This window comes from Anomaloglossus baeobatrachus, chromosome 11, assembly GCF_048569485.1.
Source record: "Anomaloglossus baeobatrachus isolate aAnoBae1 chromosome 11, aAnoBae1.hap1, whole genome shotgun sequence".
In the NCBI taxonomy this organism is placed as follows: Eukaryota; Metazoa; Chordata; class Amphibia; order Anura; family Aromobatidae; genus Anomaloglossus; species Anomaloglossus baeobatrachus.
The window spans coordinates 60,820,887-60,841,533 of record NC_134363.1 but is presented as its reverse complement, the minus strand read 5'-3'; the positions used below and the strand labels follow the sequence as shown (position 1 = coordinate 60,841,533).

Sequence of the window (20,647 nt, the reverse complement as noted above, 5' to 3'; positions counted from 1 at the left end):
CTGCCGAGAGGTAACCTGCATCACATTTGCACGATATGGATGTTCTTGTTTTGCATGGCGGTAGCTGCGTCTCTTAATCATCACACGGATATGTTGGAGGTGGTGGTATCAGTGACACTGCATGAGAGAATAGCAAAGTTCTTCCAGTTTCTTTTCTTTTAACCAAGTTTTAGATTAAAAGCATTATAAGTGAATTGTGTGATGAGTGACAAACAGAATAGTCTCCCTAAGTATTGACTCATTTTTATGCATTATATATATTATTTTTTTATCAGTGCTCCCTTTGATAAAACCGCCAACATCACGTTTTCCTTGAATGCAGATGAAGAAAGTGTAAGTTTATATATTTTTACAATTCCTAGAGTTATTTTGGAGAGAGAAATTTATTTATTTTTATTTTTTTTTACTTATTTTTTTTAATTATTTTTGTTCATGTATTACAGCCCAATTCCAATTTGTTTGAGATTTGCTACAAAGAGCGCATTCAGCAGTTTGATGACGACGAAGATGAAGGCTCCGACGGAGAAGATATCTGGCAGGAAAAAGAAATCCGGTTTTCTTCAGGCACAATGCAGAGTACTGGCACAAGGTAGAGGATGTTGTGATATTTGGGCTTCCCTGGGTAAATGCCATGAGGCCACATAAAGAAAATAATGAAATGGGAGATGTCACGGGGGCTTTCTCCAATATCACACAATCAACAGAGCGACAGATGGCTGAAGAATCCAATGGTCCTTTATTCCAAGCAAAACAGAAGGTTCATAATATAATCCACTGCACAGAGGGTAAAATAGCTCAGAAATTGGCATAAATGTCCCGAGGATGAGTCACACTCCTCAAGCAGTCCTTCAGGGATACCGGGTTTCTCACAGTCTCTCTGGGGAGCTGGCTGCAGCCTCAGCTTTTCCCTCAGAGGTTCAATCTTGCTTCTTCTCTCTTGAAATCTCACCCAGAATGACTAATCCCCCAGGTAAGGATAGAGTTTAGGTGGATCCCAGGCCCCCGTCCCCCCAGACCTAGGGACAGAAACACACTACATGGGATGATTACCTATAAACAATACAATGTACACTCAAGAAATACAAATAATGGACAGAACACAAAGCCTAAAATACGAACCTACACAAGATGATACACAACCCCCATATTCCACCATCACAGGAGATAACTACCATATTTTCAGATTATAAGATGCACTTTTCCTCCCAAAGATGTGAGGAAAATGAGGGGTGCTGGTGGAGAGGGATAGCAGAATGCTGGGGCCTGCGGAGCGCTGTGTAGCGGTGCTGTGGGCGGCTGTGCTGCGAGCAGTGAGGCAGGGGCATCCTGAAAATGTCAGTGGTGCGGGCTTCAAATAATGGTGCTTGTGCAGATGGGGCTCTCGGCTCAAGATTTCATCTGTGCATGCTCCGCTTCCGGCCCATTGATCTCCCAGCAATTAACTTAAGGAAAATGGCGCTCGGAGGTGGCACGTGCGCAGATAAGATCTTATGTTGTCATTGAGCCCCTCCCACCCCACCACCTTTCATCCCCCCGTAAGACACTACAGGATTGTAAGACGGACACCTTTTTTATTTATTTTTCTTTGTCGCTCCTAATTGGGAGACCCAGACAATTGGGTGTATAGCTACTGCCTCCGGAGGCCACACAAAGTACTACACTTAAAAGTGTAAGGCCCCTCCCCTTCTGGCTATACACCCCCCCCGTGGGATCACGGGCTCCTCAGTTTTATGCTTTGTGCGAAGGAGGCCAGACATCCACGCATAGCTCCACTGTTTAGTCAGCAGCAGCTGCTGACTATGTCGGATGGAAGAAAAGAGGGCCCATACGAGGGCCCCCAGCATGCTCCCTTCTCACCCCACTTTCTGTCGGCGGTGTTTGTTAAGGTTGAGGTACCCATTGCGGGTACGGAGGCTGGAGCCCACATGCTGATTCCTTCCCCATCCCCATTAGGGCTCTGGGTGAAGTGGGACTTTACCGGTCTCCGGGCACTGAGGCCGTGCTCCATCCACAGCCCCTGGAGGATCTGCTGGATACGGAGCGGAGTTTCCTCAGGGACAGGACCCTGCTCCATCAAGGTACTCCGTGTCCCCGTGCTTATCGCACGCACACTGCAGCATTGCTGGGTGTGTTAGTGCGCCGGGGTAAACAGCGCTGCTGCGCTTGTGCCGTTACTCACTACAGCTCTGCTGAGTGAGGTGACTTAGTACGATCGGCCGATCCGGCCGCGGGGGTCAGTTTTTACTGCGTCGCGGCTGGGATTTGTGGTGCGCCGGGGACTTCCGCGCTGGCCGTGCATATATGACGGCCGCGCTAGATTACTACAGTCCCCGGCTTTTGCGGCCTAGTTCGTATCGTTCCCGCCCCCAGACCTGCCACTCAGGAGGAGGGCGGGACGCTGTACAGACCAGCAGCGCTAAGAGCTGGAGTCTGTTTTACATACTCCAGCCCTCACACTAGGCACAGTGGGACGCAGTTTCCCGCACTTTTGTTTGTGACGCCCACGGTCCGCCCCTCTTCACAGGACGCCGGCAGCCATTCCTGCCTGCACGCTGAGCTGCAGAGGGGAGACGGGGAGACTCAGACAAGGGATTCTACGACCTCACACCCGCTTTTCAGCGGGCGGTAAGCAGCCCTCAAGGGCTCTCCGCCACTTGTGCCATAGTGTACTTTGTATTTTGTGCTGGCAATACTTTGCACTGTACAGTCGCTGGTGATTTTCTGCTATATACCCTCCTTAGATTTCTCAAGGAGACAACAGCATGTCGTCCGCAAAAAGCAAAAGTGCCAAGGCACGGACTTTATATGCTGCTTGTACCGCATGTGGGGCTACTCTACCGGCAGGTTCCACTGACCCCCATTGTGTGCAGTGCTCGGCCCCTGTGGCAATTGCTCAGCCGGGGCCGCTGCTAGAGGTGACCCAGGGAGAACCACCTGTGAATGCTGTCCAGGTGACAGGGACGGAGTTTGCAGCTTTTTCTGACAGATTGTCTATGACTATGTCTAAAATTCTTGAAACATTGCAGTCTAGACCAGTAACTCAGACCATGGGCACTGTTGATTCATTGCCACCTTGTCCCCCTCAGCTGGACCACTTCCTAGCTCCGGGGGTGTCACATGCACCCCAGGGTGACGGCTCTGACTCGGACGACAGTCCCAGACAACCTAAGCGGGCTCGCTATGAGCGACCCTCAACTTCATCACACTGGTCAGGGTCCCAGCGGGACGACTCTCTGTGTGATGAGGCGGATGTAACTGATCAGGAGTCTGAGGCTGGGGCCGCTCTCAATCTAGATACCCCGGATGGTGACGCCATAGTGAATGATCTTATAGCGTCCATCAATAGGATGTTAGATATTTCTCCACCAGCTCCTCCTGCGGAGGAGGCAGCTTCACAGCAGGAGAAATTCCATTTCAGGTATCCCAAGCGTAAATTAAGCACTTTTCTGGACCACTCTGACTTTAGAGACGCAATCCAGAAACACCACGCTTATCCAGATAAGCGTTTTTCCAAACGGCTTAAAGATACACGCTATCCTTTTCCCCCTGACGTGGTCAAGGGCTGGACACAGTGTCCCAAGGTGGACCCTCCAATCTCCAGGCTTGCAGCCAGATCTCTAGTTGCAGTGGAAGATGGGGCGGCACTTAAAGATGCCACTGACAGACAGATGGAGCTCTGGTTAAAATCCATCTATGAAGCGATTGGAGCGTCGTTGGCGCCAGCATTCGCAGCCGTATGGGCACTCCAAGCTATTTCAGCTGGGCTTACACAGGTCGACACGGTCACACGTACATCTGCTCCGCAGGTGGCACCCTTGACCTCTCAAATGTCTGCATTCGCGTCTTACGCAATTAATGCTGTCCTAGACTCTACGAGCCGTACGGCGGTGGCGTCAGCCAACTCTGTGGTTTTACGCAGAGCCCTGTGGTTGAGAGAATGGAAGGCAGATTCTTCTTCCAAGAAGTGCTTAACCAGTTTGCCTTTTTCTCGTGACCGATTGTTTGGTGAGCGTTTGGATGAAATCATTAAACACTCCAAGGGTAAGGATTCATCCTTACCTCAGCCCAGACAAAACAAACCCCAACAGAGGAGGGGACAGTCTGGTTTTCGGTCCTTTCGAGGCTCAGGCAGGTCCCAATTCTACTCGTCCAAAAGGACTCAAAAGGATCAGAGGGGCTCAGATTCTTGGCGGACTCAATCACGCCCAAAAAAGCCAGCCGGAAGAACCGTTACCAAGACGGCTTCCTCATGACTCTCAGCCTCCTCTCTCCGCATCCTTGGTCGGTGGCAGGCTCTCCCGCTTTGGCGACATTTGGCTGTCACAGGTCAAAGACCGTTGGGTGAGAGACATTCTGTCTCACGGGTACAGGATAGAGTTCAGCTCTCGTCCTCCAACTCGCTTCTTCAGAACTTCACCACCGCCCGACCGAGCCGATGCTCTGCTACAAGCGGTGTCCGCTCTAATGGCGGAAGGAGTGGTGACTTCTGTTCCTCTTCAGGAACAAGGTCACGGTTTTTACTCCAATTTGTTTGTGGTGCCAAAGAAAGACGGGTCGTTCCGTCCCGTCCTGGATCTAAAGCTGCTCAACAAACACGTAAAAACCAGGAGGTTCCGGATGGAATCTCTCCGCTCCGTTATCGCCTCAATGTCTCAAGGAGATTTCCTAGCATCAATAGACATCAAGGATGCTTATCTCCACGTGCCAATTGCGCCAGAGCATCAGCGTTTTCTACGCTTCGTTATAGGAAGCGAACACCTGCAGTTCGTAGCTCTACCTTTCGGGCTGGCGACAGCCCCTCGGGTCTTCACCAAGGTCATGGCAGCAGTAGTAGCAGTCCTGCACTCGCAAGGTCACTCCGTGATCCCGTATTTGGACGATCTACTTATCAAGGCACCCTCTCAAGAGGCATGCCAACACAGCCTGAACGTGGCACTGAAGACTCTCCAGAGTTTCGGGTGGATTATCAACTTTTCAAAGTCAAATCTAACCCCGACCCAATCACTAACATATCTTGGCATGGAGTTTCATACTCTCTCAGCGATAGTGAAACTTCCACTGGACAAACAGTGCTCGCTACAGATAGGGGTGCAATCTCTCCTTCAGGGCCAGTCGCACCCCTTGAGGCGCCTCATGCACTTCCTAGGGAAGATGGTAGCAGCAATGGAAGCAGTTCCTTTTGCGCAGTTTCATCTGCGTCCACTACAATGGGACATTCTCCGCCAATGGGACGGGAAGCCGACGTCCCTCGACAGGGAGGTCTCCCTCTCTCAGGCAGCCAAGGAATCTCTCCGGTGGTGGCTTCTTCCCACCTCATTGTCAAAAGGAAAGTCGTTCCTACCCCCATCCTGGGCGGTGGTCACGACAGATGCGAGTCTATCAGGGTGGGGAGCAGTGTTTCTCCACCACAGGGCTCAAGGTACGTGGACTCGGAAAGAGTCCACCCTTCAGATCAATGTTCTGGAGATCAGAGCAGTCTATCTTGCCCTACAAGCCTTCCAACAGTGGCTGGAAGGCAAGCCGATCCGAATTCAGTCGGACAACTCCACAGCGGTGGCATACATCAACCACCAAGGGGGAACACGCAGTCGGCAAGCCTTCCAGGAAGTCCGGCGGATTCTGACGTGGGTGGAAGACACGGCATCCACCATATCCGCAGTTCACATCCCAGGCGTAGAAAACTGGGAAGCAGACTTTCTCAGTCGCCAGGGCATGGACGCAGGGGAATGGTCCCTTCACCCGGACGTGTTTCAGGAGATCTGTCGCCGCTGGGGGATGCCGGACGTCGACCTGATGGCGTCACGGCACAACAACAAGGTCCCGGTTTTCATGGCACGGTCTCACGATCACCGAGCTCTGGCGGCAGACGCCTTAGTTCAAGATTGGTCGCAGTTCCGGCTACCGTATGTGTTCCCACCTCTGGCATTGTTGCCCAGAGTGCTCCGCAAAATCAGGTCCGACTGCCGCCGCGCCATTCTCGTCGCTCCAGACTGGCCAAGGAGGTCGTGGTACCCGGATCTGTGGCACCTCACGGTAGGCCATCCGTGGGCACTACCAGACCATCCAGACTTGCTGTCTCAAGGGCCGTTTTTCCATCTGAATTCTGCGGCCCTGAACCTGACTGTGTGGCCATTGAGTCCTGGATCCTAGCGGCCTCAGGTTTATCTCATGAAGTGGTTGCCACCATGAGACAGGCTAGGAAACCATCCTCCGCCAAGATCTACCACAGGACGTGGAGGATATTCCTATCTTGGTGCTCGGCTCAGGGAGTTTCTCCCTGGCCTTTTGAATTGCCTACTTTTCTTTCCTTCCTGCAGTCTGGGTTGGAAAAAGGTTTGTCGCTTGGCTCCCTTAAGGGTCAAGTCTCCGCGCTATCCGTATTTTTTCAGAAACGCCTGGCGCGACTTCCTCAGGTACGCACGTTCCTGCAAGGGGTTTGTCATATCGTCCCCCCTTACAAGCGGCCATTGGAGCCCTGGGACCTGAACAAGGTTCTAATTGCTCTCCAAAAGCCGCCTTTCGAGCCTATGAAGGAGGTTTCCCTTTCTCGTCTTTCACAGAAAGTGGCCTTTCTAGTGGCGGTCACGTCTCTTCGGAGAGTGTCCGAGCTGGTGGCGTTATCATGCAGATCTCCATTCCTGGTGTTTCACCAGGACAAGGTAGTTCTGCGTCCAATTCCAGAATTTCTTCCCAAGGTGGTATCTTCCTTTCATCTCAATCAAGATATCACTTTACCGTCTTTGTGTCCGCATCCAGTTCACCAATTTGAAAAAGGTTTGCATTTATTGGATCTGGTGAGAGCACTCGGGATCTACATTTCCCGCACGGCGCCTCTGCGCCGCTCGGATGCACTCTTTGTCCTTGTCGCTGGTCAGCGTAAAGGGTCGCAAGCTTCCAAATCCACCCTTGCGCGTTGGATCAAGGAACCAATTCTTCACACCTACCGTTCTGCTGGGCTTCCGATTCCATCAGGACTGAAGGCCCATTCTACCAGAGCCGTGGGTGCGTCCTGGGCATTACGGCACCAGGCTACGGCTCAGCAGGTGTGCCAGGCGGCTACCTGGTCGAGTCTGCACACTTTTACCAAGCATTATCAGGTGCATACCTACGCTTTGGCGGATGCCGGCCTAGGTAGACAAGTCCTTCAGGCGGCGGTGGCTCACCTGTAGGAAAGGGCTGTTTGACGGCCCTATCACGAGGTATTCTTTTACCCACCCAGGGACTGCTTTTGGACGTCCCAATTGTCTGGGTCTCCCAATTAGGAGCGACAAAGAAGAAGGGAATTTTGTTTACTTACCGTAAATTCCTTTTCTTCTAGCTCCAATTGGGAGACCCAGCACCCGCCCTGTTTTCTTAGGAAGTTTGTTTTTTTCGGGTGCACATGTTGTTCATGTTGAACAGTTCAGTTCTCCAAGGTTGTTTCTCGGGTTGAATTTGTATTTAAAACAGTTATTGGCTTTCCTCCTTCTTGCTTTTGCACTAAAACTGAGGAGCCCGTGATCCCACGGGGGGGTGTATAGCCAGAAGGGGAGGGGCCTTACACTTTTAAGTGTAGTACTTTGTGTGGCCTCCGGAGGCAGTAGCTATACACCCAATTGTCTGGGTCTCCCAATTGGAGCTAGAAGAAAAGGAATTTACGGTAAGTAAACAAAATTCCCTTCTTTCCTTTAAATTTGGGCTGTGTCTTAGAATTCGGTGCGTCTTATAAACCGAAAAATACAGTCTATCCTCCGATATCAGGGTGACTTGTACTATTACATGGCGACCATTCATGTGAATTTTGTCAGCAGCTCTACGCTGATTAAAAATGTACAGCAAAGTCTTTCTATGTTGCCGTTTGTTTTTATCTTCCTACGTCTCCTTTCTTTTTTTTCACATAAAGATATTCTGATTCCTTTGCTGTTCTAAATGTACAGCTCCTGCACTTCCCCAGGTCTGTATGATCGCAGATCTAGGCAGTTTCCTGCAGATTGTACATGTGGATTTCCGTAGGCAGAATCCACAGTGGATTTCCTTTCTACACGGAGTGTTAACCTCTTTCATTGCTTTACGATGAAATAAAAGTGAGAAACTTTGCCTCCTCTCATTTGCGTTTTGCTTTGACTTCCATGTTTTGCTACAGTCAACATTGAAAGTACCTTTCTTTGTCGCTCCATTGGGAGACCCAGACAATTGGGTGTATAGGCTATGCCTCCGGAGGCCGCACAAAGTATTACACTAAAAGTGTAAAGCCCCTCCCCTTCTGCCTATACACCCCCCGTGCTCCCACGGGCTCCTCAGTTTTTCTTCGGCGCTCCATTGGGAGACCCAGACGATTGGGTGTATAGCTACTGCCTCCGGAGGCCACACAAAGTATTACACTAAAAAGTGTAAGGCCCCTCCCCTTCTGCATATACACCCCCCGTGGGATCACGGGCTGCTTCAGTTTTCATGCTTTGTGCGAAGGAGGTCAGACATCCACGCATAGCTCCACTGTTTTTAGTCAGCAGCAGCTGCTGACTATGTCGGTTGGAAGAAAAGTGGGCCCATATGGGGCCCCCAGCATGCTCCCTTCTCACCCCACTTTTGTCGGCGGTGTTTGTTAAGGTTGAGGTACCCATTGTGGGTACGGAGGCTGGAGCCCACATGCTGTTTTCCTTCCCCATCCCCCCTCGGGGCTCTGGGTGAAGTGGGATCTTACCGGTCTCCAGGCACTGAGACCGGGCTCCATCCACAGACCCGGAGAACCTGCTGGATATGGAGCTGGGTATCGTCAGGGACAGGGCCCTGCTACATTAAGGTACTCTGTGTCCCCGTACACATCGCGCACACACACACCAGCATTGCTGGGAGTGTTAGTGCGCCGGGGACAACAGCGCGGAGCGCTTGTGCTATTATTCACTGCAGCTTAGCTGAGTGAATTTATGTGTTAGAAACTGCCGCGCCGGCCGCTGCGGGGTGTTTTACACTGTGGCGCGGCTGGGACTTGTGGTGCGCCGGGGACGTCCGCGCTGGCCGTGCACATAGGACGGCCGCGCTTATTACTCGAGTCCCCGGCTTGGCGGCCTAGTTTTCGCTTCGTTCCCGCCCCCAGCCCTGCCAGTCAGGGGAGGGGCGGGACGCTGTACAGAAAGTCAGCGCCGAGAGCTGGAGTCTGCTTTGCATTCTCCAGCCCCCTTCACTGGACACAGTGGGACGCCAGTTTCCCGCTCTTGTCTGGGGCACGCCCACGGCCCGCCCCTCTTCACAAGACGCCGGCAGCCATTCCTGCACGCAGTCTGGGCTGGAGAAGGGAGACAAGCTCTGGGCAACCAGTCACAGGATTCGGGCGACCACACACCCGCCTTTGTGCGGGCGGTAAGCAGCACCTGAAGTGCTGACCCCACTAATGCCATTTGTACTTTATGCCTAGATGGCTAGACTACAGCAGCAAAAAGCAAGGGTGCTAAGGCACAGGCTTTCTAGGCTGCTTGTATTGCATGTGCTGAAGTGTTCATTTGTACTTTATGCTGGTATGCTATACACTGCACTGTACGGTCGCTATTCTTGGCTATATACTCCTAGATGGCTGGACAACAGCAGCAAAAAAGCAAGGGTGCTAAGGCACAGGCGTTCTATGCTGCTTGTACTGCATGTGCTGAAGTGTTCATTTGTACTTTCTGCTTGTATGCTATACATTGCACTGTACGGTCGCTATTCTTGGCTATATGCTTCTAGATGGCTAGACAACAGCAGCAAAAAAGAAAGGGTTTCTATGCTGCTTGTACTGCACGTGATACTGTTCCACACGGCAGGTTCCACTGTCCCCATTGTGTGCAATGCTCCCCTGTACCACTTGGTCAGCCGGGGTCTCTGCTAGAGGTGGCCAAAGGAACCACCTGTGAACCCTGTCCAGGGACAGGGACGGAGTTGCAGTTTCGGCTGATAGATTGTCTGTGACTGTGACTAACATCTTAGAGACTTTGCAGTCCAGACGGACCATGGGCAATGTTGATACAATGCTCCCTGGCCGCCCTCATTTGGAACAAATCAGTGCTCCGGGGGGGTCCCATACATCCCAGGGCGCAGGCTCTGACACGGACAACAGTCCCAGACAGTCTGAGCGAGCTCGCTGGGAGCGGCACTCGGCTTCACCACTGGTTAGGGTCCCAGCAGGACTCTCTGTATGATGAGGCAGACGTAGCTGATCAGGACTCTGATCCTGAGACCGCTCTCAATCCGGATACTCCGGATGGTGACGCCATAGTGAATGATCTTCTAGCGTCCATCAAGGGAATGTTGGATATTTCTCCCTCAGCTCCTCCGGTGGAGGAGTCAGCTTCACAGCAGGAGAAATCCCTTTTCAGTATCTCAAGCGTATATTGAGTACTTTTCTGGCCACTCTGACTTCAGAGAAGCAATCCGGAAACACCACACTTATCCAGATAAGCGTTCTCCAATCGTATTAAGGATACACGTTATCCTTTTTTCTCCCTGACGTGGTCAAGCGCTGGACCCAGTGTCCAAAGGTGGATCCCCCAATCTCCAGGCTTGCGGCTAGATCCATAGTTGCAGTGGAAGATGGGACTTCACTTAAAGATGCCATTGACAGACAGATGGTCCTCTGGTTGAATTCTGTCTATGAAGCTATCGGCGTGTCGGTTGCTCCGGCATTCGCAGCCGTATGGGCATTCCAAGCTATTTCAGCTGGTCTTGCGCACGTGGACACTGTCACATGTACATCTGTGCCGCAGATGGCGTCCTTAACCTCGCAATGTCTGCATTGCGACTTACGCTATTAATGCTGTCCTGCACTCTACGAGCCGTACGTCAGTGGCGTCCGCCGACTCCGTGGTTTTACGCAGAGCCTTGTGGTTGAGGGAATGGAAAGCAGATTCTGCTTCCAAAAAAGTGCTTAACCAGTTTGCCATTATCTGGTGACAGACTGTTTGGTGAGCGATTGGATGAAATCATTAAACAGTCCAAGGGTAAGAACTCTTCCTTACACCAGCCCAGATCAAGCAAACCTCAACAGAAGAAGGGACAGTCGAGGTTTCGGTCCTTCCCAGGCTCGGGCAGGTCCCAATTGTCCTCGTCCAAAAGGACTCAAAAGGCTCAGAGAGGCGCAGATTCCTGGCAGGCTCAATCACGCCCAAGGAAGGCAGCCGGAGGAACCGCTACCAAGGCGGTTTCCTCATGACGTTCAGCCCTCTCTCCGCATCCGCGGTCGGTGGCAGACTCTCCCGCTTTGGCGACATTTAGCTGCCACAGGTCAAAGACCGGTGGGTGAGAGACATTTTGTCTCACGTGTACAGGATAGAGTTCTGTTCTCGTCCTCCGACTAGATCTTCAGAACTTCCTCACCTCCCGACCGAGCCGATGCTCTTCTGCAGGCAGAAGGAGTGGTAATCCCTGTTCCTCCTCAGGAACAAGATACGGTTTTTACTCCAATCTGGTTGTGGTACCAAAAAACGACGGCTCTTCCGTTCCGTTTTGGACCTAAACCTGCTCAACAAGCACGTGAAAACCAGGCGGTTCCGGATGGAATCCCTCCGCTCCGTCATTGCCTCAATGTCTCAAGGAGATTTCCTAGCGTCCATAGACATCAGGATGCTTATCTCCACGTACCGATTGCTCCAGAGCACCGGTGTTGGCTACGATTCGTTATTGAAGACGAGCATCTTCAGTTCGTAGCCCTGCCCTTCGGTCTGGCGACAGCCCCACGGCTTTTCACCAAGTTCATGGCAGCAGTGGGAGTAGTCCTGCACTCTCAGGGTCACTCTGTGATCCCTTACTTGGACGATCTACTTGTCAAGGCACCCTCTCAAGAGGCATGCCAACACAGCCTGAACGTGGCGCTGGAGACTCTCCAGAGTTTCGGGTGGATCATAAACTTTTCAAAGTTAAATCTGACACCGACCCAATCGCTGACATATCTTGGCATGGAGCTTCACACTCTCTCAGCGATAGTGCAGCTCCCGCTGGACATACAGCGTTCACTACAGACGGGGGTGCAGTCTCTCCTTCAAGGCCAGTCGCACCCCTTAAGACGCCTCATGCAGAGGCAGTCCCTTTCGCGCAGTTTCATCTGCGTCCACTTCTATAGGACATTCTTCGCCAATGGGATGGGAAGTCGACGTCCCTAGACAGGAACGTACCCCTTTTCTCAGACGGGCAAGGACTCTCTTCAGAGGAGTCCACCCTTCAGACCAATGTTCTGGAAATCTGGGCAGGGTATCTTGCCCTGCAAACCTTCCAGCAGAGGCTGGAAGGCAAACAGATCCGAATTCAGTCGGACAACTTCGCAGCGGAGGCATACATCAACCACCAAGGCGGAACACGCAGTCGGCAAGCCTCCCAGGAAGTCCGGCGGATTCTGATGTGGGTGGAAGACAGAGCATACACCATATCCGCAGTTCACATCCCGGGCGTAGAAAACTGGGAAGCAGACTTCCTCAGTCGCCAGGGCATGGACGCAGGGGAATGGTCTCTGCACCAGGACGGGTTTCAAGAAATCTGTAGCCGCTGGGGGATGCCGGACGTCGACCTAATGGCGTCTCGGCACAACAACAAGGGCCCGATTTTCATGGCGCGGTCTCACGATCAAAGAGCTCTGGCGGCAGGCGCCTTAGTTCAGGATTGGTCGCAGTTCCAGCTACCCTATGTGTTTCCCCCTCTGGCACTGTTGCCCAGAGGGCTACGCAAGATCAGCTCCGATTGCCGCCGCGCCATCCTCGTCGCCCCAGACTGGCCGAGGAGGTCGTGGTACCTGCATCTGTGGCATCTCACGGTCGGCCAACCGTGGGCACTACCAGACCGGCCAGACTTACTGTCCCAAGGGCCGTTTTTTCCATCTGAATTCTACAGCCCTGAACCTGACTGTGTGGCCATTGAGTCCTGGATCCTAGCGTCTTCAGGATTATCTCAAGACGTCATTGTCACCATGAGACGGGCTAGGAAGCCGACGTCTGCCAAGATCTACCACAAGACGTGGAAGATATTCTTATCTTAGTGCTCTGCTCAGGGGGTGTCTCCCTGGACATTTGCATTGCCTACTTTTCCTTCCTTCCTGCAATCTGGTTTGGGAAAAGGTTTGTCGCTCGGCTCCCTTAACGGACGAGTCCCAGCGCTGTCTGTATTCTTTCAGAAGCGCATAGTACGACTTCCTCAGGTACGCACGTTCCTGCAGGGGGTTTGTCACATTGTCCCTCCGTACAAGAGGCCGTTAGACCCATGGGATCTGAACAGGGTACTAATTGCTCTCCAGGAGCCGCCCTTTGAGCCTCTGAGGGATGTTTCACTTTCTCGACTTTCACAGAAAGTGGCCTTTTTTTGGTAGCGGTCACGTCTCTTCAGAGAGTGTCCGAGCTAGCAGCGCGGTCATCCAAAGCTCCCTTCCTGGTGTTTCACCAAGACAAGGTAGTGCTGCGCCTGATTCCGGGGTTTCTCCCTAAGGTGGTATCCCCCTTTTCATCTCAGTCAGGATATCTCCTTACCTTCCTTTTGTCCTCATCCAGTTCATCGATATGAATTGGATTTGCATTTGTTGGATCTAATGAGAGCGCTCAGAATCTACATTTCCCGCACGGCGCCCCTGCGCCGCTCGGATGCACTCTTTGTACTTGTCGCTGGTCAGCGCAAAGGGTCGCAGGCTTCCAAATCCACCCTGGCTCGATGGATCAAGGAACCAATTTTTGAAGCCTACCGTTCTGCTGGGCTTCCGGTTCCATCAGGGCTGAAGGCCCATTCTACCAGAGCCGTGGGTGCGTCCTGGGCATTACGGCACCAGGCTACGGCTCAGCAGGTGTGCCAGGCGGCTACCTGGGCGAGTCTGCACACCTTCACCAAGCGTTATCAGGTGCATGCCTACGCTTAGGCGGATGCCAGCCTAAGTAGAAGTGTCCTGCAGGCGGCGGTTGCCTCCATGTAGGGAAGGGCTGTTTTTACAGTCCAAACTTGAGGTATTAATTTACCCACCCAGGGACTGCTTTTGGACGTCCCAATCGTCTGGGTCTCCCAATGGAGCGCCGAAGAAGAAGGGAATTTTGTTACTTACCGTAAATTCCTTTTCTTCTAGCTCCAATTGGGAGACCCAGCACCCGCCCCTGTTCCTTCGGGATTTTTGGTTGTTCGGGTACACATGTTGTTCATGTTGAATGGTTTCAGTTCTCCGATGTTCCTTCGGATTGAATTGTTTAACCAGTTATTGGCTTTCCTCCTTCTTGCTTTTGCACTAAAACTGAAGCAGCCAGTGATCCCATGGGGGGTGTATATGCAGAAGGGGAGGGGCCTTACACTTTTTAGTGTAATACTTTGTGTGGCCTCCGGAGGCAGTAGCTATACACCCAATCGTCTGGGTCTCCCAATTGGAGCTAGAAGAAAAGGAATTTACGGTAAGTAACAAAATTCCCTTCTTTTGCTTTGTGCGAAGGAGGCAGACATGCACGCACAGCTCCACAGATTGGTCAGCAGCAGCTGCTATGTCGGATGGAAGAAAAGTGGGCCCATATAGGGCCCCCAGCATGCTCCCTTCTCACCCCACTCTTGTCGGCGGTGTTGTTAAGGTTGAGGTATCCATTGCGGGTACGGAGGCTGGAGCCCACATGCTGTTTTCCTTCCCCATCCCCCTTAGGGCTCTGGGTGAAGTGGGATCCTATCGGTCTCCAGGCACTGAGACCGTGCTTCATCCACAACTCCTGTGGAGCCTGCTGGATAGGAGCCGGGTACCGTTCAGGGACATGGCCCTGCTACTTGGAGGTACTCTGTATCCCTGTGGGGACCGCGCACAGCAACACTTCAGCTTTGCTAGGTGTGCTAGTGCACCGGGGACCGCGGCGCTGACCGGGTTAAAATGTGCCATTACACACTCGGCGTTGCTGAGTGTGTTTATGTATAGGGACTGCCGCACTGACCGCCGCTGCCATGGAAACACTGCGGCGCGGCTGGGACTTGTAGTGCGCCGGGGACTTCCGCGCTGGCCGCGCTTTTACGGCGGCCGCGCTTATTACTCGAGTCCCCGGCTTTTGCGGCCTAGTCTCTTTTCCTCCCACCCCCAGCCCTGACAGGCAGGGGAAGGGCGGGACGCTGCACAGAACGAGCAGCACGGAGGGCTGGAGCATGCTTTGCATACTCCACCCCTCTCACTGTGCACAGTGCGGCACCAGTTCCCGCACTTTCTGGGTCACGCCCACGGCTCCCTCCTCTCTTCAGGACGCCGGCAGCCATTCCTGTCAGCTCCTCGGACGCTGCAGAGGGGGACAAAGTCTGGGAGACCCAGGCAGGGACTCGGGTGGCCTCACAACCGCTTTAAGCGGGTGGTAAGCAGCACCTGTGGTGCTAGCCCCATTGTGCAGTAGTGTAACTATACATTATATGTTTATGGTATATACTTTACACTGTATGGTGCACAGTTGATTTCTGGCTATATACCCTATTGTGTTACTCAGGGAAGATAATAGCATGGCGCCCACAAAAGGCAGGGGTGCCAAAACACAGGCTTATTATGCTGCCTGCGCCGCATGTACGACCCCGCTACCGGCAGGTTCCACTGACCCTCATTGTGTACAGTGCTCGGCCCCTGTGGCACTTACTCAGCCAGAGCCTCTGCTAAGAGGGGCCCAGGGGGAGCCACCTGCTGACAATGTCCAGGTGACGGGGACGGAGTTTGCAAAACTCTCTGAGACTATGGCTAAGATACTAGAAGCCTTGCAGTCCAGGCCGGTATCTCAGCACAGGGACTCTGTTGAATCTTCGTTCCCTGGCCCCCCTCAGTTGGACCAACAATGTCCTCCCGGGGTATCTCATAGATCACAGGCTGAGGGTTCTGACACAGACCCCAGCCCCAGACCGACTAAGCGAGCTCGCTTAGAATTTCCCTCGACATCATCATATTGTTCAGGGCCTCAGCGGGGGGAATCTCTGGTTGATGAAGCGAAGACAGTTGATCAGGATTCTGATCCTGAGGCCGCTCTCAATCTTAATACTCCTGACGGGGACGCCATAGTGAACGATCTTATTGCGTCCATCAATCAAATGCTGGATATTTCTCCCTCAGCTCCTCCGGCGGAGGAGTCGGCTTCTCAGCAGGAGAAATTCCGTTTCAGGTTTCCCAAGCGTACACCGAGTATGTTTCTGGACCACTCTGATTTCAGAGAGGCAGTCCAGAATCACCATGCTTGTCCAGATAAGCGTTTTTCTAAGCGCCTTAAGGATACACGTTATCCTTTTCCCCCTGACGTGGTTAAAAGTTGGACTCAGTGTCCCAAAGTGGATCCTCCAATCTCCAGACTGGCGGCTAGATCCATACTTGCAGTGGAAGATGGGGCTTCACTCAAAGATGCCACTGACAGGCAGATGGAGCTCTGGTTGAAATCCATCTATGAAGCTATCGGCGCTTCTTTTGCCCCAGCATTCGCAGCCGTATGGGCGCTACAAGCTATCTCAGCAGGTCAAGCGCAAATTGACGCAGCCACACGCACGTCCGCGCCACAGGTGGCGTCCATTACCACTCAGACGTCGGCATTTGCGTCTTACGCTATTAATGCTGTCCTGGACTCTGCGAGCCGTACGGCGGTTGCAGCCGCCAATTCGGTGGTACTCCGCAGGGCCTTGTGGCTACGGGAATGGAAGGCAGATTCTGCTTCCAAAAAGCGCTTAACCAGTTTGCCAATTTCTGGCGACCGATTGTTTGGCGAGCGTTTGGATGAAATCATCAAACAATCCAAGGGAAAGGATACATCCTTACCCCAGCCCAAACCGAACATACCCCAACAGAGGAGGGGCAGTCGAGGTTTCGGTCCTTTCGGGGCGCGGGCAGGTCCCAATTCTCCTCGTCCAAAGGGCCTCAGAAAGATCAAAAGAACTCTGATGCATGGCGGTCTAAGTCACGTCCTAAAAAGACCACCGGAGGTGCCGCTAACAAAGCGGCTTCCTCATGACTTTCGGCCTCCTCAATCCGCATCCTCGGTCGGTGGCAGGCTCTCCCGCTTTTGCGACACCTGGCTGCCACGAGTAAAAGACCGTTGGGTGAGAGACATTCTGTCTCACGGTTACAAGATAGAGTTCACCTCTCGTCCCCCGACTCGATTCTTCAGGTCATCCCCGCCTCCCGAGCGAGCCGAGGCTCTTCTGCAGGCGCTGCGCACTCTGAAGGCAGAAGGAGTGGTGATCCCTGTTCCTCTTCAGCAACAGGGCCACGGTTTTTACTCCAACCTGTTTGTGGTTCCAAAGAAGGACGGGTCTTTCCGTCCTGTCCTGGACCTGAAACTGCTCAACAAACACGTAAAAACCAGGCGGTTCCGGATGGAATCCCTCCGCTCCATCATCGCCTCAATGTCCCAAGGAGATTTCCTTGCATCGATCGATATCAAAGATGCTTATCTCCACGTACCGATTGCTCCAGAGCACCAGCGCTTCTTGCGCTTCGCCATAGGAAACGAACACCTGCAGTTCGTGGCACTGCCGTTCGGCCTGGCAACAGCCCCACGGGTTTTCACCAAGGTTATGGCTACTGTAGTAGCGGTCCTCCACTCTCAGGGTCACTCGGTGATCCCGTACTTGGACGATCTGCTGATCAAGGCACCCTCTCAAGAGGCATGCCAACACAGCCTCGACGCTACCTGGGAGACTCTCCAGAGTTTCGGGTGGATCATCAATTTTCCAAAGTCAAATCTGACACCGGCCCAATCGCTGACATATCTTGGCATGGAGTTTCATACCCTCTCAGCGATAGTGAAGCTTCCGCTGATCAAGCAGCGGTCACTACAGACGGGGGTGCAATCTCTCCTTCAAGGCCAGTCACTCCCCTTGAGGCGCCTCATGCACTTCCTGGGGAAGATGGTGGCAGCAATGGAGGCAGTCCCTTTCGCGCAGTTTCACCTGCGTCCTCTTCAATGGGACATCCTACGCAAATGGGACAGGAAGCCGACGTCCCTCGACAGGACCGTCTCCCTCTCTCAGGCGACCAAAGCTTCCCTTCGGTGGTGGCTTCTTCCCACTTCATTATCGAAGGGGAAATCCTTCCTACCCCCATCCTGGGAGGTGGTCACGACGGACGCGAGTCTGTCAGGGTGGGGAGCGGTTTTTCTCCACCACAGGGCTCAGGGTACGTGGACTCAGCAAGAGTCCTCGCTTCAGATCAATGTTCTGGAAATACGGGCAGTGTATCTTGCCCTGAAAGCGTTCCAGCAGTGGCTGGAAGGCAAGCAGATCCGAATTCAGTCGGACAATTCCACAGCGGTGGCATACATCAACCACCAAGGCGGCACACGCAGTCGGCAAGCCTTCCAGGAAGTCCGGCGGATTTTGATGTGGGTGGAAGCCACGGCCTCCACCATCTCTGCAGTTCACATCCCAGGCGTGGAAAACTGGGAAGCAGATTATCTCAGTCGCCAGGGCATGGACGCAGGGGAATGGTCCCTTCACCCGGACGTGTTTCAGGAGATCTGTTGCCGCTGGGGGGTGCCGGACGTCGACCTCATGGCGTCCCGGCACAACAACAAGGTACCGATGTTCATGGCACGGTCTCAAGATCCCAGAGCTCTGGCGGCAGACGCCTTAGTTCAGGATTGGTCGCAGTTTCAGCTCCCTTATGTGTTTCCTCCGCTGGCACTGTTGCCCAGAGTGTTACGCAAGATCAGGGCCGACTGCCGCCGCGTCATCCTCGTCGCTCCAGACTGGCCGAGGCGGTCGTGGTACCCGGATCTGTGGCATCTCACGGTCGGCCAACCGTGGGCACTACCAGACCGACCAGACTTGCTATCTCAAGGGCCGTTTTTCCATCTGAATTCTGCGGCCCTCAACCTGACTGTGTGGCCATTGAGTCCTGGATCCTAGCGTCTTCAGGGTTATCTCAAGACGTCATTGCCACTATGAGACAAGCTAGGAAACCAACGTCCGCCAAGATCTACCACAGGACGTGGAAAATTTTCCTGTCGTGGTGCTCTGCTCAGGGTTCTTCTCCCTGGCACTTTGCCTTGCCCATTTTTTTCTGTCCTTCCTTCAATCTGGACTGGAAAAGGGTTTGTCGCTCAACTCCCTTAAGGGACAAGTCTCAGCGCTCTCTGTGTTTTTCCAGAAGCGCCTAGCCAGGCTTCCACAGGTACGCACGTTCCTGCAGGGGGTTTGTCACATCGTTCCTCCTTACAAGCGGCCTTTAGAACCCTGGGATCTGAACAGGGTGCTGATGGTTCTTCAGAAACCACCATTCGAGCCAATGAGAGATATTTCTCTCTCACGCCTTTCGCAGAAAGTGGTTTTTCTAGTAGCAGTCACTTCACTTCGGAGAGTGTCTGAGCTAGCAGCGTTGTCATGCAAAGCCCCTTTCCTGGTGTTTCACCAGGACAAGGTGGTTCTACGTCCGGTTCCGGAATTTCTCCCTAAGGTGGTATCCCCCTTTCATCTCAATCAGGATATCTCCTTACCTTCTTTTTGTCCTCATCCAGTTCACCAATGTGAAAAGGATTTGCACTTGTTAGATCTGGTGAGAGCACTCAGACTCTACATTTCTCGTACGGCGCCCCTGCGCCGCTCGGATGCACTCTTTGTCCTTGTCGCTGGCCAGCGTAAAGGGTCACAGGCTTCCAAATCAACCCTGGCTCGGTGGATCAAAGAACCAATTCTCGAAGCTTACCGTTCTGCTGGGCTTCCGGTTCCCTCAGGGCTGAAGGCCCATTCTACCAGAGCCGTGGGTGCGTCCTGGGCTTTGATGCACCAGGCTACGGCTCAGCAGGTGTGTCAGGCGGCTACCTGGTCGAGCCTGCACACTTTCACGAAACACTATCAGGTGCATACCTATGCTACGGCGGATGCCAGCCTAGGTAGACGAGTCCTTCAGGCGGCGGTTGCCCACCTGTAGGAAGGGACCGTTTTACGGCTCTATTACGAGGTATTATTTTACCCACCCAGGGACTGCTTTTGGACGTCCCAATTGTCTGGGTCTCCCAATGGAGCGACAAAGAAGAAGGGAATTTTGTTTACTTACCGTAAATTCCTTTTCTTCTAGCTCCAATTGGGAGACCCAGCACCCGCCCCTGTTTTTTTGTGTACACATGTTGTTCATGTTGAATGGTTTCAGTTCTCCGATATTCCTTCGGATTGAATTTACTTTAAACCAGTTTATAATTTTTTCCTCCTTCTTGCTTTTGCACCAAAACTGAGGAGCCCGTGGGAGCACGGGGGGTGTATAGGCAGAAGGGGAGGGGCTTTACACTTTTAGTGTAATACTTTGTGCGGCCTCCGGAGGCATAGCCTATACACCCAATTGTCTGGGTCTCCCAATTGGAGCTAGAAGAAAAGGAATTTACGGTAAGTAAACAAAATTCCCTTCTTTTGTTTTGTCTTTTAGGAGCTGTGGAAGCACAGATAGTGAAGATAGTCGAGATTCTGATGAAGAGGAAGAAGATTCAGGTGGTGGTACTAGTAGTACCAATCCTTCAAAAACAGATGATCCAGCCCCAGAAACATCAGAAGGTGGGTGACTAATTGCCTACTGGATAAAAAGGCATTTGATTAAAGGGAACCTGTCACCACTTTTTTCGCCTATAAGCTCCAGCGACCACCACCGGGCTCTTATATACAGCATTCTAACATGCTGTATCTAAGAGCCCAGGCCAGGGGTATAACATAAACACTTTATAATACTTACCTAATGGTCATGCTGTGGGCCTAATGGGCATTGTCACAAACCACC

General features: G+C 52.7%; 1 protein-coding gene across 5 annotated transcripts in view; it reads left to right on the top strand.

The window, feature by feature from the left end:
- The window catches only part of PPP6R1 (protein phosphatase 6 regulatory subunit 1), a 206,548-nt gene that overhangs the window by 138,758 nt on the left and 47,143 nt on the right, over window positions 1–20,647 (top strand). For all 5 annotated transcript variants that reach the window (XM_075328119.1, XM_075328120.1, XM_075328116.1 and 2 more), the window contains 3 exons: window positions 276–333; window positions 444–589; window positions 20,303–20,427. In XM_075328119.1, coding sequence (XP_075184234.1) covers window positions 276–333; window positions 444–589; window positions 20,303–20,427 — 329 coding nt within the window. The remainder of the gene's footprint in view (window positions 1–275; window positions 334–443; window positions 590–20,302; window positions 20,428–20,647) is intronic.